The sequence below is a fragment of the Sinocyclocheilus anshuiensis genome, unplaced genomic scaffold (assembly GCF_001515605.1).
Source record: "Sinocyclocheilus anshuiensis isolate Anshui unplaced genomic scaffold, SAMN03320099.WGS_v1.1 scaffold1185, whole genome shotgun sequence".
NCBI classification, from domain to species: domain Eukaryota; kingdom Metazoa; phylum Chordata; class Actinopteri; order Cypriniformes; family Cyprinidae; genus Sinocyclocheilus; species Sinocyclocheilus anshuiensis.
In genome coordinates, this window is record NW_015548278.1 from 311,200 (window position 1) to 330,143 (window position 18,944).

Below are 18,944 nucleotides of genomic sequence, written 5' to 3' on the forward strand. Positions count from 1 at the left end.
GTACTTTTGAGTCTTGAGAACTCTCATTTTCTGTGCGCCCACAGATCGCGATAAGGAGAGTGACAGATTTTAATCATTATTCAAGGAGTTTGCAAATGTGATATTGATTTAATACAACAGTTCAATAAACACGTACTGCCTTATTTTGCTCTATTTCATCAACAAAAATAGTTCCAAATAAAGTAACAGCTCAGCCGCTGCGCACCTCTAAAAGCAAACACAGCGGTGTTTTATTCATGAATGAAAGTACGTTTTTGAACGAATCTAGTGAGTGAGTGATTCATGATTACCCATTCATAAAGACGGTCACTTGCTTCATTCCTGAATGAATTAGCCGTTCAAACGAATCAACTGAATGAATGATTCAGTGATAAAATCCGTGATTTGCCGCCACATGCTGGCGGTTTCAGTTTCATTTTTAGGTATAATTGACAATCAACACAAACACACTGCAGAATAATCTCCTTGAATTGTTTACATCGTGAACCCTCTTCTAAAAGCACACTTCCAAAAAAACCCCCCAAAAAAAAACGGTCCACAGAGTGCACTTTTTAAAACTAGCAAAACTGCCAGACATAATGCATTTTTTGTCACTAATATTACTTAGGTCAAAAATAGAGAATGACAAGCAACTTAAAGGTCCCATATTTTACACCTTTCTGGAGTTTTATTTTAGGTTTAAACGCGATAAAACGAGCGGACTGGACAAAAACGATCGTCAAAAATGCTCGCATTTGCAGCGCACACTTATCAGAAAAGTTTCAATAAAGTATTTTTTGTTGTTATGGGCACGTCTACAGATTTCTTGTCATATGTTTCTTGCATCTCACGACTATGTCGTGTATGAAATAATGTCTGTGTGCATGTGTGTATAGTAACAATCCTGTCAGATCGTCCATCCTTTGAGCGAGAGTGTAACGTTACAGGTCGGCCGATCTGGTTTCGTGTTTAAAGTTAACCTTTTCGACATGTTTCCGTGTCGTTACTCAGCAATGGCATGGAGGCGATGTTGTCTGGGGGTTTGGCAAAAGGAGAGTGGGACTGTGGGCGGTGCTCGGGGTGGTGACTGAAGGCGGTGACTTTGTAGTTCTGACGTCAACTTTTTACGGAAGTCACAACGGTTCGTGAAAAATCACAGCTACTTTATGCAGGCTGTGTGCAATTTACTGTGGACTGACTGTTTTGAAACTTATATGGTAGTTACATAGCACCTAGACCTCAGTTATCATGAAAAAAGCCAGGAAATTTCAGTTTTGGCAATATGGGACCTTTAAACTGTTGCATCCATGTTTTATTGTTCACACCGACAAGATGCCAAAATGTTGCCATGGCTATCACTACGTCAATCAATGCAATTTCATCAGTGACTCACACATGGAACTGTAATTTAGTGGAATTACTACCACATTTAAAAGCAGTCGTCACTCCTAAAACTTTGGTCCTCTTTTCAACATGAAAAACAAAACTTTTATTTAAACAGTGAAATGATTATATAAAAAGTGAGCAAAAAAAAAAAGCCCCTCCATTTATAATCACTGAAGCTCTCAATCACTAGATTTTAATGAAAGCTAACTGACTTTTACATTCTTGCTAAAAGAAGCAACACTGCATAATGAATCTCTTATCTACACTGTTGGTTATAATAAGAGGATTCATTAAGTTAAACTTATTCAAATATAACTGCTTATCAATGAACATACATACAGCACATCAAATAATGTAAACAGAAGCTCAAACATGTTTTACACACAAGGTTTGTGAGTTTCGCTTTACCATACTATATAAGCTATATGTATGTGCACTGATCAATGCTTATATGTAAATAAAAGCCTAAATTAAATCTGGTCTTGAAATAAAGTCATTGTGTATCTTCAGAAGACTTTTAATTTTTAGGTGAACTATTCCAAAGTATGAAGGTTAAGCACCTCTTTTCAACTAACCATTTGAGGAAAAAGGCATAAAAAAATAATAACATTTAAATTTTTAAGAGTTTCAGGCCCTATTGTGTTCCCCATTTATGGAAAGTCTCTAATAGTATGCCAATATTTTGACATAACTGTATGAAAGGCTTGTATAATTACCATTAATACATCTTCATATTTTAATATCTAAGCAATGGTACTTTGGGCATACTTAATGTGTGCTATCATTGTCTTTCCACTTGAACAACATTATAAAACCCTTTTTTAAGAGTTTTTTGATCCACACAAGGACAACCATGCACTGGTTACCATGGCACTTTTTCGAAGGATCCCATGGTTCTCAGAGAACTAAGATCTACAGACCTAAAGCTTCTCACGCATTCAACTTTCAACATATAGCCTAAAAGACAAGTCAACAAACCTCACACTGAATGTGGCTGTAGCAAAACAAGTTTACGATAAATACGGCAAAATACAGTCCAATTATCTGAAAACACTGATGAAACCCAAATAATTGTGGGACTTGAAAAACTACTGTTCTCCCCAAGCACAATGCAGCATGGCTAGAATAATAGGCATCACATTACCAGGCTAAGGTTTCTGGATGGAGACAGTTACTGCTGCTGCCTGCTAGCCTGGCGCCCAGCGCTCTGATCAATGACCTACATCATTGAAAATGCAGGCTATTGTGCTGTGCTTGAGACAGTTTAATCCAGGTCAACAACCCCCTCCTCTATAATGTGTCTCTCAAAAGATTCACATTACATGCGATATCTTGCCCAGCGACACAACAGCTGAAGGCTAGCCAACTTCCCTAATGCCATTTAGCCTTTAACACCAGAGTGAAATGCTGGATAACCGGTGAATGTCAGCTTGCAAATGTTGAAAGAAAAAGTACACTGCAAAAAAGTTGCTGCTTCTTACATTTACTTTAAATGAGTTAAAGCAACACAATAGTTTCTACTTAATTTGTTAAAACTACCTGAATCATTTTTTTCCATCATTAACTGAAACTGGGCAGTGGATTTTTAGTTCTCAGCACGCTTTGCAGAGGGCTGGATCAGGTGAATAAATGTTGAAATTAAGTGATATTTTATACATTTTTGCTAGTGTTTAATGTTCAGTTATGTTTAACATTTAAAAGAGTTTCTGTTATGTTGTTTTAAGTTTTTTTTTAAGTTGTTGCTGTTAAGTGTTTTTTTTTTATTTTATTTAGGTAGCCTCTGCACAACATATGGGATGAAAGCTACCCAAACAAATTAAGTGCCTCAGGTTTTTTTTTTTTTTTTAGTAGATTCTATAAATTTGATTTTACATGATATGCTGTAAAATATGCTGTTATAAAACCCTACAGAAATTCATATGTAACCTGTAGGGTTGTGACGGTGAGGAAATTTTCCCACCGGTTAATCGACGTGTGACAACACCGGTAATACTGGTATCACTGCGGGGGTGGGGGCGTTCCCTCTCTTCCTCGCTTTCCTTCGCTTTTAAATAGCTTGTAAAAGCAGCGTGTGCATTTTACTTTCACTTTCAAATTAGCGGCAATTCGGAGTAAAGGAATTGTTCGTTTTTAGTTCGTTTGCAATCGTCTTGTCTGTCTCACCCCACTCTTCCTCCCCTCTCCTCACCCTCCTCACTGGAGAAATGAAATCTGATCTGTGATGCGACTGTCGTTCGGCACGCTGCATTGAGCAGCCGCGTTCAGTTTTTAATTGTAGTGTCTGTTCTTTTACTGAACTAAATGATTTTTATTACTATAAAAAATCAAAACGACGGTGGGGGTCGGTGACACGGTGGGCAAGTGACGTAACCAGTGTTACGGCTTAACACCGGTATCACTGTCAGCACCGTCTATCGTGGCAAGCCTAGTAACCTGTAATACGATGTAGAACAAACCCACAAATGGAACAACATTTGCTCAAGCATTTCTTAACTGTTTTGCAAAACTGACATGGAAATGACGGGTACTAAATGGGGTTTTCATGACCCATTAAAACCATCATAACCATGAGCGGAACTGTACATTAAACTTTTTTTTTAGCCATGTTTGTAAAATAATCAGTACTTATTACTGTTGGATAAGAGGAAAATAAAATACATTGTTTTATGGTTTCTTTTTTTGTGTGTGTGCTAATCTACTGCTGTGGTATATCGTATATTTCCGAAAACACTTTATATTATGTAAGTTGCCAGTCCCTGGCCAAATAAGTCAAAAGTCTTGCTACACATGACTAATTAAGGGTCAGCGCTGATCCTTATGGAAGTGTTAAGTGAAATATTAATGTTGCATTACCAATTACTATTAAAAGCAAATAACAGTCACCACTTGCTGATGTGTGATGGACAATGCAAAAGGAAAAAAAAAAAAAGTGACGGTCAACCATAATATCTAGATATCTAAAGAGCAGGTTTTGGAACCAACAACGTCCAATGTTATAACCTTTAAAATAAAATGATGGCAAACTTCTATACACCTGTGTACACATCTTTTGCGATGTAGAAGAAAACTTAGTAGCAGAAATCTTCAGCTCCACAGTGAGAAATTTAAAGAAAAGCTGTAATAATTGCAACTCCAAGTGCTAAAATAGATGTTTTAATTTATCAGCAAAGAATAATGTGCTCTAGGCTATCTGATATTATTTTACATACACATGCCTAGGGCATATGCAGTGTATTGTGTAACCAGGGCAAGTGAATGTAAATGATCACGTACTCTTTGCTGCAGAGTACATTCAAAATTATCAGGGGGTCTGATCTCTTTTTCCTTAACATATACATATGAGTTTTAATCAAATAATTGAAAATTAGAGGCTAACGTTGTTCAAATTGAGGAAGATATGCATAATATATCAAATCAAGGCCTCCGGAGTTTCTTGTTTTTCTAGCAGGGTCATACTAAATGGATTGTACACGTAGTGATGGGATTTGGGTTAATGAGTAACCTGAAGGTAAATAAACAGCTGTTAAGCAGTGCTGAGATGCACAGAGGGTCAGGACGCTCCCAGAGGGATTGTGCTCATGGCATTTACAGAGCTCTACACTAGTCTGGTAATATATAAAACACGGGACCATGCATTGGGCTCCTCCTCAATGCATCCTGTAAATGTTGTCATACACTCTTAAAAATAAAGGTGCTTCACGATGCCATAGAAGAACCTTTTTTGTCTAAATGGTTTCATAAAGAACCTTTAACATCTGAAGAACCTTTACGTTTCACAAAAGGTTCTTTGTGGCTAAAGAAGGTTCTTCAGATTATAAAATGTTGAGAAAGAGATGGTTCTTTAAAGAACCTTTGACTGAATGGTTCTTTGTGGAACCAAATGGTGTGAAGAACCTTTTAAGCGCCTTTATTTTTAAGAGTGTATGTCTTTCACACTTTCAGTCTGTTTTTCTTAATTAGTAAAATGCAATTTTATAGGAGGAGTTGAATCATGTAGACAACAGGTTAAGTAAAAATATGAATATGCAATAGCACATAAATATAGCAAAATGCTCCTCTTTATAGTTATTTGACTGATGAGCTTATGGACACCAAATGGTTGTTCTGAGGTAAATGTATATTATGTTGCAATGTTCACAAGCTTTACACATTTTCCGCAGTTTGAAACACTGAATGAGCTTTTGCATGAGACATTTCAGTAAGTTGTACTGTAGGCTCTCTTATAAAATAGCCTACCTTTTGATGTTAACTCACGTTCATTATGTACTATAGTAGTAAAGAGAACGATTAAATGGGTTCACTTGTCGCTTGAACTGAGGCGCTAAAGCGATCGCGCCTGCCGCATTAAAGAGTGCCAAAACTGTATTTGAATTTAGAATTTCGGTATGAATTTGGCATAATTTTAAAGCTGATACTTTGTTTATTCAAAAGTAACAAAGCATTTTGCGATTATTGGAAGTTGTGCACGAAATATACTCTGCTTTTCTACACTTTTATTTGCACGTCTACGTCATTTCGATCTCTCTCGATAAGAAGCCATATTAGTAATGATTATAAATGAGAATTGTTAATGATATTGCCAATATTCAATAGTCTGGAGCCCTGACACACATATATCACTTTTGTAAATGTTCATGAAATAAACAGCAGTTCAAAAGTGCACCTTATTTACACCTAAAGGTTGCATATTAGTACATAAAGTGGTACATATTTGTACCTTTTGAAAGGGTACCACCCCAGTGACAGCTTTTGTGTTTTTTTTGTTTGTTTGTTTTTTTCCCTCTCGGAGTGTAATAGCAGATTTGGTGCTCAAGAAACATACAGCTGTGATATTTTATTTTATTTTTTTAAAGCTTTTTGAAAATCTAAAAATGCAGAAAGTTTCCTGTGAGGGTTAGGTTTAGGTGTAGGGGCAATAGAAAATACAGTTTGTATAGTAGAAAAACCATTATGCCTATGGAGAGTCCCCACAAGGATAGTAAAACAGACGTGTGTGTGTGTGTGTATGCACAGTACATGTGTGTATGTACACAGTGTTTTCTTAGTTCAGTACTTTCTATTATTTTTGTAATAAAGTTCTATCTTTATTGGTAAAATTCATCATTCAAACTCTACAAAATACACTGTAAATAATAAAAAAATTAAAAAATAAATAAAATAAAATAAAAGATTAAAAGAGTAGCTCACTTTCAGAATGAATATTCTGTCATCATTTACTCACCCTCCACTAGTTCCAAACCTGTATGAGTTTCTTTCTTCTGTTGAAGGTTTGGAACAATCGGATAGTGAGTAAATGATGACAGAATTTTCATTCTGGAAGTGAACTACTCCTTTAGCTAGAAAAATGCTAAATAAAAGCATTTTATTTGGCTCAGACTTTTGGACCCCCCTCTATACGATTCGGATAATAATAAGAAAAAAATGTAATGCAACATGTTTAATTATTCCTGTATATAAAAAAATAAAAGTTAAAATTGCATGATTATTAATTTTAAATTTCCTTCCCCTAAGAACTCATGGCTACAGTCATGGCACACTGGTGAACAGCAGGAGAAAGCACGAGAGAGTGTACGAGAAAGAGTGAGAGAGTGCCAGAAAGAGAGAGCAAAAGGGAAGCAGAGAGGGGGGGAAAGCTTACAGTGCAAGTAGTTCCAGCACAGAAAGGAGGAGCCTAAAACCCGGGCCGGACTGACTGGCTGAAACACAGCACACCCCCTGTCTCTCCACAGATACCTTAACTGTTTCCTCACCTTGTGCTTATGCCTAGATGGTTCAGATTTACTGAAGTAAATCTTCCAGCATTAAAAACAGTCCCTGATGAGTCTGAGAGGGGAGCAGAAGCCCACAAAATATCATCTTAGGTTTGAAACAATTTTTTCCACAACCATGTGGAAAAAACAATTCCTTATTCACTGTATAACAGTCAACATCCTGGTAAACATACAGGAAGTGATGTCAACAACATACTCAAGTCAGGCAGGCCCACACATAATCTGTGACCAGAGAATTCCAGAAATAGAATCCCCCAGAATTCAAACACCCACCATTTGCAATCCCCCAACCCTTGTATTTTAGTTAATTAAACATATTTAAAACGTTCCACAGAATTCCCTACAATTTCTGCATAATTCAGTGCAGAAAAAACACAAGTCCTCTACAGATTTTGTCTAATCCAGATTTAGAGATTAAGTGGTGTTTTTAAATGACAGACAAGAACAAATCCGTAGCATCACATATATTCAGTTTAGAAAAAAGCCAGTAATCTTCTAGATGTCAGCAACATCCAAAACGTTGACAAAAGTTGTACATATAGCTGTGGACGCCGAGCATCTCTGCCAGGAGCACCTCCTCCGGTGCCGTTGGACCAGCTGCGGAGTCAGATATTTTCATAATAACAGTACGCTGTAAACCCTAAATTCAGTTACATCCAACTTTAAGTTAATAAACTATGAGATTAAGGTAGTAGGAGCTTTAGAATTTATTTATTTATTTAACAAAAGCATGTCAATTGTGAAATATTGAGTAAGATAACTCATACAAGATGAAATATAATTCTTCCTTGTGTTTATTTTTGTGGAAAATATGACTTGATTATTTCTAAATAAATGTCATTATTTCTAACAGCAAAGCAACAATATTCTTCATTTTCAATCAAGAAAAAATGCCTGACAAGCAAAAAAAAATAAATAACAGGAAGTCAGCTCAGTATGTTTAAGCCCAATACCATTGAAATTTAATGATTCTTGTCACCAGTGCTGGATGAAGCACCTGAAAGCCACACTTAAGTCAAAGCACAGATATCTTTCCAGAAAATTACTCTGGTAGAAGTTAAAGTCACCATTTAGAATATTACTTGAGTAAAGGTTTTAAAGTATGTGATATTTATTGTACTTAAGTATGAAAACAATTTTTTTAAATATTAAACATACTTAAGTATTGAAAGTAAAAGTACAAGTAAATGCAAAATGGAAAAGGAGTAAAAATAATTATTAAAAACATGTGTATACATAGTTTGAGCAGCAAGATTGTGTTCAGTTTTTTTATAACTCTTTCTTCCATTTTGTATCTCTGGGTTAGCATAAGAGGCACTTCATCCAGTACTTAGTCTCTTTCATTCCAACATAAGAAAACATTTCTGGAATCAGCATCTGAAATAGCATTTAGATGTATTTACACAGTTTAATGTAGCTGAGAGGGCACATGGATGCATTTAACCCTCAGTTACATATGAATAAATAATTATTTGTTTTAAACATAAAATGTTGAAATGATTTAAACATGAAAAATTTGTTGAAATGTGAAATTAAAACCACCAGGTAGCAGTTGACCGATTCATTCAAACGGCTGATTCATTCAAGAACGAAGCATTTGATTGTGTTAATGAGTGAATCACTGATTCATTCATTCAACCGATTCATTCAAAAAGCTGATTAATTCAATTAGGAAACACCGTCCTGTGTGTTGCTCAAAGACGCAAAACAGTGATGTGATCTTTGTTTGGAACTATTTTTGTTGGCAAAATTGAGCAAAAACAGGCAATATTGTGTCTAGATTGTAATACACTTAATGCTAACTTTATTAAACTTGTATAAAATCAATATTACCTTTGTTATCATGCTGATATCTGGAGAAAAAAAATGGCACTCTTCATGTGTTATAGATTAACTATATTAAATGATATAAACATAAGATACAATTTAGAATGCCTCGAAGTTTGATGATTCTCAATGCGTTTTAATAGACTAAATCACGTAGTGTATGCGTGCACTCTGTGTGTGTGTGTTTTTGTGATATACTCGATAATGTCAGATCGCACATCATTAAATCAACACTAACCATTTTATCGCAGACAATATACTGTATGTCGCACACCCCAGCATTGACTTGAGTGGGAAATGAAATCTTCCGTGATTGTGCGAGCACTTGTTAGCAAAGGTGTTTTTTAGGAGTCTAACTTGCAAGAGCCAGACCACTGATTCGTTAAACCTTCTTTCCTGCAGTCTGGGTTCTTCCGACTTTATTTTGCATAAGAAACAAAAATGCTTCGGGGAAATGGGTCAGAGTAAAATTATATATTTTAATTAGGAAATGTAGTGGAGTAAAAGTGAAAGTTGACAGAAATATAAAAACTCAAGTAAAGTACAGATTCTCCCAAAAAATACTTAAGTACTATAATGAAGTATTATTACTTCGTTACATTACGCCACTGCTTATCACCAATTTCAATATTACAAAAAACTACTTCTAGCCTAATTAGCATAAGTTACAAAATATGTATTTACTGTTATTAAAAATTATTCAGCCAAGAGTAGTAAGTGATTATCTTTGCCTTTTGTTTTTTGATTTACATTAAGGGAAGAGGTAGCAACAGGTATATTGGGTTGCAGTCACTTTAAGACCTAATGCACATATTCACTAGATTGACACACATCCGATTTTCCCACAAATGTTTGTGTTCTCTTAAGACATAACCAACTTTACAAGGATACTCACAAAGACAAGCATTTTGGCACAAGCATTGTGTATTTAATCGGTCAAGCGCAATAAGCCACCAAAAATAACTAAATTCAGTACTTGAACGATGAGTGACCAAGCGGCTTTATGTATGCATGTTTCAGGTATGTATGCACAGAAACTGTCTTTCAGACAGCGTGTGCATACGGAATTGAGGAATTCTTCTTTTTATCTGATACATACCAAAACACATCAAATACAAGCTTTCAGAATAGCCTAACATTTGACCTACCTAGCAGCTTATTCTGGTAAAGAATAGGGCTGGCACGATTAATCGAATGCGATTGTCATGCGCATCTTGTCAGAAAAGCCGGTTCTGTGATCAGTAGTAAATCTCCATCACGCACTTTCAGATGGAGCAGCATTTACTACACAGAGCCGTAGTTCATTGACAAGGTACACAAAACCGAGTTCATAATCGCAGACCGATTTAATTGCGCGATTATGAAATCAAAGAAATCGTTCTGCGATTATGAAAGCTGTTTGCGTAGCTTGTCAGTGAACTACGGCTCTTTGTAGTAAATGCGGTTACATCTGAAAGCGCGTGAAAATACCAAATTGTTCCAAAATCACTTCATGTCAGTCGAGTGTTTGAAATAAATCCTTCTGTGAGATGATGTGGCTTCTTACACAGAATAAGGCACGCAACATATTTCATAGTATTCTAAGCAGTGATAAAAGCTATGTCGATTAGCATTGCATTATTATATACTTTATTATAATAAAGATTATAATAAGACAAACTCTGATAAACCATATATTGTCGTAGTCGTGTGTTTATTAGTCACGTTGAACTAGGGCTGGACGATATGGCCAAAATTTATATCACGATATATTTCTTAATTTCGGTCGATACGGTATAATTCCGATATCGATATGAACACTATTAAAAAAGCCTCATAAAAACGGCCAAGAACGGCCACAACAGATGTCTGTACCTACAAACTTATGAAAAATTTATTTGCCAACTCTATGAAACCTACTCCTATAAAACTATATAATATTTTAAGAAAAAAATGACTCTCCTTATTAATATTAATATTAATATTTTTTACTTCAAACTATAGGCTAACATACCAGTCAAAAGTTTTTGAACAGTAAGATTTTTAATGTTTTTTAAAGAATTCTCTTCTGCTCACCAAGCCTGCATTTATTTGATCCAAAATACAGCAAAAACAGTAACATTTTGAAATATTTTTACTATTTAAAATAACTGTTTTCAGAATAATTGAATTATTCAGATACTGAATTATTGTCCAGCCCTACGTTGAACTAATGAAAGCAGTTAAATCTTGTTTATTCAGCAACCGCTATAGGGATTTCCTGGATTTCTTCTGAGGGGCGTATTTGGAGTTTCCGTGTGAGAGCGCCCTCCGGCCTTCGAATGGAGATTTACTGCTAATCACAGAACCGTGCTTCCCTGACAAGATGCCCATGTTAATCGCAGCTTTTGCCAAATCGCGATAATAGTGATTGCGATTTAATTTCGATTAATCATGCAGCCCTAGTAAAGAACCACTTACTTAGACATGTCAGTGAAATGGTCAGTGAACAGACTGTGGGAAATCAGACAAGCTCTTAGTGGTAACCCAATGATTCACAGAGTGATCTTCACAATCAAGCATGGAGATGCATTTGAGTCCAAATGCAACAGTTCGGCTCAACTATCTAGATCCGTGTTTACTTTCTCAGGAATCAACCTACAAATTACAGTAATTATTGTTGTTGTAATTGTAGTTCACCCAAAAAAGAAAATTCTGTCATTATTTACTCACCTTCATATTATTCCTTGTATATTAACTTTTATGACTTTCTTCTGCGGTAGATAATTTGAGAAAAATGTCTGTATTATTTTTTTTTTGGTCCATACAATGGAAATAAAATAGAAACCAAAACTGTTTGGTCACCAACATACCAACAACTCTGTGATCTGCAAAATAAGGTCATTTTGGTTTTAGAACGACACAAGGTTGCATTTTTGTCTTCTAAATAAAAAGTCCTAAAATGTACACAACTTAAAAGAAAACATAAAATAATGTAAATAAGTTAATAAAACAGAATAAGAATATGTGAATAACTCAATTCTGACAAAAATGTCAGAGAGAACCTTATGATTTCAAGGTGACGATTTGTCAGAAAGGGAAAGTGTTTTGGGAAAACATGTATAAAAGCAGTCATAGCTTTGAAACCCCTTTAAACAAAAAGACTTTCTTTTCAGCCAGTTCAGACAACTGTACAATCACTTTAAAATTGAGATCTCAACTGAGTGTTTTTTGTGCATCGAGACACAACATTCATGGTGTGAACATTGCATGTAGGTCCACAGAGGGCTGTACCTGCAGTATCAGGTAACTCACTAATCTGCCCTATATCTGCACTGTTTATTTGACAGCCAACACTTGATCTCATAGTGGAGGCCCCGTATTCCCATCAGGCTTGATACTCACCAAATGCCCTGAGTAAACTACTCTTTAAAAAAAAAAAAAAAAAAAAAGGTCTAGGTATTGTAAGAGTTTAAGAGTACTATGAACTCATGGCATAATTAGTGGAACGTAATAAACACAGAATTTGCCTAGTTCAGTAACATACAGTGTGAACCTGTAGGCTACTTCATGAGCGGCTATTTAAGAATGAATCACTTTGATGATAGCCATCTCCATGGTGTCAGCATGACCATGTACTGTAAAACCTCTATATAACTATCGAAAACAGTCAATAAAGCAAAGTAGATATATAAATAAATCAACTCTTCCCATTTGTTTCTCCCACAAAGCTATTGTATGGCTTCAGAAGACTTGGGCTCATATGGACCACTTTTATGACGTGAAGCTTTTGTGTCCTTTTTGGTAGCTTGAAAGACTGTCCCTATTCAATGTAACTGCATGGAAAACGGCCTTCAAATTTTCTCCTTTTGTGCAGCATGGAAGCAAGTAATCAGACTTTTGGAGTGACATTTGGAGCAATGATTTTTGAGTGAACTATTGGGTTATAATGCAAAGTTTTAAAAAGAGGGAATAAAGTGGCAGAATAGCTGTGCAGAATATCAAAAAAAGGAAGGGGGAATCTAGGGCTGGACAATAATTCAATATCAATATGTATCGCGATATAATTTTTTTCAATAACGGTGATATGATTTTTAAACACATTTCCGATATTTCGATATACATTACCAGTTTCCCATACATTGATTTATTTGTGCCGTTTGACTTCGTTGAATAAACATGAGCACTGCACGTTTCAAAATCAATTGTAACAAACGGCGCGGGTGTTTTATATGAATGTATCTCTGAAGGGAATTGACTGTCTTCAGAAAAGTTTCAATGGCATTTTCATTTGATCTGATAAAGTAGCATTTGTTTCAATCTATAAGAATAATCAGCCTACACTACCAGTCAAAAATTTTTGAACAGTAAGATTTTTTATGGTTTTTTTTGTTTTTTTTTAAAGAATTCTCTTCTGCTCACCAAGCCTGCATTTATTTAATCCAAAATACAGCAAAAGCAGAATCCATAAATGGATGATGCGCCACATCAGCCATATCCAGTAGACGGCTCTGTTGACTATCATGAAAGCAATCTAGATTTGTTGAGTCATGCCGCTCATGTCAGGTGTAGACACGGTGTCATTCGAAATACAGCCTATTTCTAAAGTCTAAAATCTAAAATGTTCCCTTTTTTACGCCCCATGCTGTTTGAGAGCAGATTTATTTTGGAGCCAAAATCAACTTGGCAAAAGAAAATGTCGTCCTTCTAGAGCAGCATCTCTCCTTGTGTGCCTCACAGAGCTCTTCCACACTAATGCACATCGTCACACTTGAAAGCCTCTTCCAGGTGCAGCAGAATACTTCACCAGAATACAGCCCTCTCAACACACACACACACACACACACACACACACACACACACACACACACACACACACACACACACACATATATATTGGTAGGGCACGATTAATCAAAATAAAACCAAAATCGCAATATGGCTTAGTATAATTGTCAAATCGCAAAGTCTACTGTTTAATTAAATAAAAATATGCACTGCATGTTTCACAGTGAAGCACGGCACTGTGTTCTTACATGTAAGCAGCTTATGATCCACCAGGGTTTGCAGCATCTCAGAATGAACAGCTCTGTTTGCAGTAAATGCAGAGATGGAGCTTGTGTAGTTTGGGTCACTTATAACATGCATTTGGGAACACAACACGTGACAACCATCTTATCATACTTGTAATGAGAAGCTTTCTGCGATTTCACGCCAAAATAAAAGTTTAACGGTTTAATGTTTGAAAATGAAGAATTTAAGACACCCATCAACATTAGTACTGTAATTTTACAGATACAAAATAATGTAAAAAAACATTAATAATAAAATTATTATTACCATATACTGATAATCACAAAACATGCAGCCTTGCATAGTGGGTTAACCAACTCCCTGAGCCTTAACATACATCTGACCTTAAGCAAATTATTTATCCAAAAGTTTCTTATTAAAAAATGATTTAAATAATTCACCATGCTTAATGAATAGTTTAAATGTGCAAAGGGGAGTTCAGAAGATAAGCTGGAAAACTGGCTAAGACTTTAATACTAAAAAAGAGGGGGAGGGGTGGGGATGGCAGGGGGAAGGAAAGATACTCAGGTCATCATAATCACATGATAGTATTAACTAGCCTCGTAAATGACCATAAATATCACAATCGTTCAGTCAAGCTTGAACAATCGTGAGTTAAGCTTTATTGATTCAGTCTGAATTCTGGGCAAATGATAACCCTCAGTTCTGCCAATTTGTGGCATATCACGAAGTACTAAATAACATATGACTCATAAACCTGAAATTGTCTATGCATAAGTGTCAGTGGTTTCATTCATTAAGCCCTTTAATATAATCAATTCTCAGTAGATTAGTCAGTAATTTGTCAACGTTATAACATTTATCCTCCTTTAAACAACACAAAGTAAAATGCAAAGCAGGCACAAGGTCAGCTCTCAAGGTGTGTCGTCATATGCAAACACCTTCACATGGGAACAGGAGATGCACTTACTTTGTTTTGGACTTGGGTGTGACAGAGGAAGCATCTTTGCGTGGCCGGCCCCGAGGGCGTCTATCTGAGGGGGCTGGGCTCCCTGAGGGCGTGGCCCCAGCACTGCTCAGGGGAGGAGATGGTCCTTGCTCAGAGGGCTCCAGACTCTTATCCTCTGATGACATTCTGTATAAAGACACAAACACATTCATATATTACACTGGTCTGACAAGAAACACCTTAAAAGATTTGCACAAAGCTAAAATCTTTCAACTTTTGTCATGACAATAAATAAATTAATAAAAAATTACAATAAATAAATTAATAAAAATGTAAGTAAATCGGATTACTTAGAAAACATTGGTAAAGCACAGTTTACATTCAGCAAACTAAAGGAATAATATCATTATTGCATAACCATACATTAATCCACAAAGTAGACCCAAAACACAGACGATTTAGACATATATACATTTTATATTTTAAGTAACAAACAATTATTATGAATAATTTAAGTAGTAATTCTCTAACAAAAATGCAAGCTTGCACACATGAAGAAATACACACATACCCTATAGACTCCTGTTTTTTTTTTTTTAATGGTCATTTTATCTACACAGTTTATTGAATTCCACCAGCAGAACAGACAAACAGAACTGGGATTCATGACCGTTAGCCCTCATTAATATTCAATGGGCATGCAAATAAAGCCAAGAACCTGTATCACAGGTACAGTACCTTAACCACTACCCACTGTATAGACAATGATGTAACCTAACTATGACCAAAGTCTGTAATTTGTGATGAGATGCCACAAAATAATTGCCAATAAAAAGCCATTACTAATTTCTATTGCACTCTTTGTGCAGACTACATGCAAAAAAAAAGAAAAAAAAGTACAGTGAAATGTGTCAAATTCATAAAGATTTATTTATTTTTTTATTAAATCAGTCCAATTGATTGACAAATAAGTACAGAGGTGTGAATCATGCTATCAATCAGTTAATCAAATCAATCAGTAGGGAACATTATGGCCTGGTTTCACAGTCAGGGCTTAGACTAAGCCAGGTTTAGGCCATAGTTCAATTAGGACATTTAAGTATCTTTTATAAGCATTCCTTTAAAATAAAAAACATTTCTGTGTGCATCTTGAAACAAAACAATGGCACTGATATATTTTAAGATATGACAGTGCAAGTTTCTTTCAGTTAAAACAGCTCAGACACATTCACATTAAAATTCGATCCACATTAAAATTTTGATGGGAGTAGGTCAACAGAAAAAATAAATAAATAAAAATAAGCACGTAAATGCTTGAATCCAAGTATTTTCTCAATCAGTGCCATGATAGGTAGGCCTATGTTTACTTGCGTTTTATATCTTACGATAATGCAATAAACACGTTTATTTTTCGTCCTATGAAATGGTCAGTAGAACAGACTGCATATTTACTAAATATTAGCTAAAAAACTCTTTTGACATATGTCACCTTTCTTTTTAGATATGTCATCAAAGCAAAAATGCCAATTATGCTCATGATAGCTCTGGTGGCATTATCGTTGTGGCTTTTTCCAGTTCTGAATATGGTGACCGGGCACTACGTATGCGCTGAAGTTTTGTTCTGAATACACATAAAGCACATGTAAATGAATATGTGATTTAGATTGTAAACAGAACTCAGAATCTCAAATCAGATTGTATTAATTCCGAAAATGTATACACATGAACATACCTACTGTTACACCTCAACAGCAAAACAACTTTTTTTAAAACAACAAGCAGAGTTTGCTGTAGAAGTGTATCATTTATGTGCCACTAGCATCATATCATCATCCATCTTTATTTGACCCTCTAACTTGTTTTTCTTTGTGTGTGTGTGTGTGTATTATATATATATATATATATATAGTACTTTAAAAAAAAGAGCCACAAAAAAACGATGGATAACATTAAAAATATTTAAAATAAATATACATAGCATTCACGTGCTCCTTGGATGCTCTCATTTCCCGAGTTGTGCTTCCCTTACTCTAAGGCTAATAAATGTATTTCACGATCTGGGTCATTAATTTAATACAAAACAATATTTTATACAAAACCACACATAATGTTTCTACTGTATCTGTCAATCATACCATATTGGCACCGGGTTTCGGTACCCAACCCTATATATACCTTGCTACGTGTACTGCGTTAGGCTAACCAAGACTTGTCATTTGCACTTATATATTGTTGCTCTTTTGTTAGTTTTGACTGCTTTTATTGTCCTCATTTGTAAGTCGCTTTGGATAAAAGTGTCTGCTAAATGACTAAATGTAAATGTAAATGTAGCATCACTAAAATTGCTACAATGATGACTGTTGTCAAACAAGTTCCCCAAACATTCCGCCATCTCCAATTGGTTGTCACTGGTTGAATCAATGTTGTCAAGTCAGGCTGGTCCATTAGCTCAAACAAACATTTTTTTAATAGTTTTAGATCTCTACAGACCCAAAGTGTTGAACAATTTTTTGGTAAATCAACTATATAAATACATGTTTTATTTTTGCATTAGTCCATGTTACGTCACTATTGTTGCATTAGTCCATGTTACGTCATGCCTCATGTTATAGCAGCATGGATACATCTATTCCAGAAAAAATGATACAGCAAAATTTCTACTGGCTGAAAGATTTTTACCACTGCATATTATATCCTGCCCAACACTGTGCCTTCTTGCAGTACTCAGAGCTGAATTTCAGGAGAGGAGAGCAGTGCTGTTGACTCATAGCTGATGATCGTGAGCTCAGCTGTGTGTGGATGAACACTGGGGAGAGATTCTACTCAGTGTGACGCCGCTGCTCTCCATGGAGCACTGCTCAAATTAATTTAGAGATTTTATTCAGCACAGTCATGCAGAGGACAGAGGAGGAAAATGAGGGAGGAAAACCCCAGCGCCCAGCAGAGAGGCCTGCACCGCTCCTTATTTGAATGCTGCTTTCACTGCCGGTGTCACAGGGCCCCTTCTCTACCTGACCGCAACAGCCTGACAGCAAACCCACACACATTATCTGCGCTGAAGGAAACGGAAGTCATTCAACGGTTTATATTTCGGCATTTGAAAGACAAATATTTCCATTTTAAGCTACATTGCAGGGCTACACAATTAATACAATTTATGAAAGAAAAGATATGGCCTTGTGTGATATACTTATACGTATATATATAGTCTGCATGAGATTCACTGTGCTGTCTCAATTCAATTCTAATTCTAATTTTGCTCATGATATGTTTTCAATGTCTCAAGAGCTGTTCAATTTAAATCTGTTGTGCAGAGAACTCCAGCTTGACATTATTTTAACATTCCGAATATTTCTAACCAAGTTATTTTACAAATCTAACACTACACCAGTCACTAGGCATGGGTGGGTCGGTATGAGATTCTGACGGTGTGATAACCTTAGATAAAAAAAATATCACGGTATCAGCGGTATTGCGATTACAGCTCTAAAATATGTTATTTTTAAATGTCTGGGTAAAAAAAACTTTTTTTTCCCACTAAACACATTTTATTTTTAAGAAACATATAGAACATTTTGGAACAGTAAGCATGTCAGGCTAAATAATTAGAATAAATAATTAAATTCTTCTTAATTAAATGCAGTCACTTAAGTGAGCCTAAACCTGCAGCTCAATAATCAAAAATATAATCAAAACATAATTTCTGTAAAAACAAAGATAAAAAAAATAATAAAAAAATGCAGGCATTAAACCTGCAGCTCAACAATGTTTTTGGAGACATGCTCACTTTCTACACATTCATCTTTCAGTCCAAGTTATGATGCAGGAATGTTCACCTTTCCCGGATTAAGTTTGGAGCGGTGAGGTACGAGGATGTGTGCACATACACACATAAGGAAAGAGAGAGCGCGAGTGTCACACACACACACACACACACACGCGCACGGTCTCTCCGTACAACACTCAAACAGCGGCAATGTTTTTTTTTTTTTTTTTTAAATGCGTGATTTTGAACAGATGTAAACAATGGCAGGAGGCTT

The 18,944-nt window shown here is 35.6% G+C and overlaps 1 protein-coding gene across 8 annotated transcripts in view; it reads right to left on the reverse strand.

Annotated features, from left to right (window-relative positions):
* The window catches only part of LOC107655805 (histone-lysine N-methyltransferase 2C-like), a 181,720-nt gene that overhangs the window by 131,742 nt on the left and 31,034 nt on the right, over nt 1–18,944 (reverse strand). For all 8 annotated transcript variants that reach the window (XM_016443383.1, XM_016443388.1, XM_016443389.1 and 5 more), the window contains exon 2: nt 14,926–15,090. In XM_016443383.1, coding sequence (XP_016298869.1) covers nt 14,926–15,089 — 164 coding nt within the window. In that variant the 5' untranslated portion in view covers nt 15,090. The remainder of the gene's footprint in view (nt 1–14,925; nt 15,091–18,944) is intronic.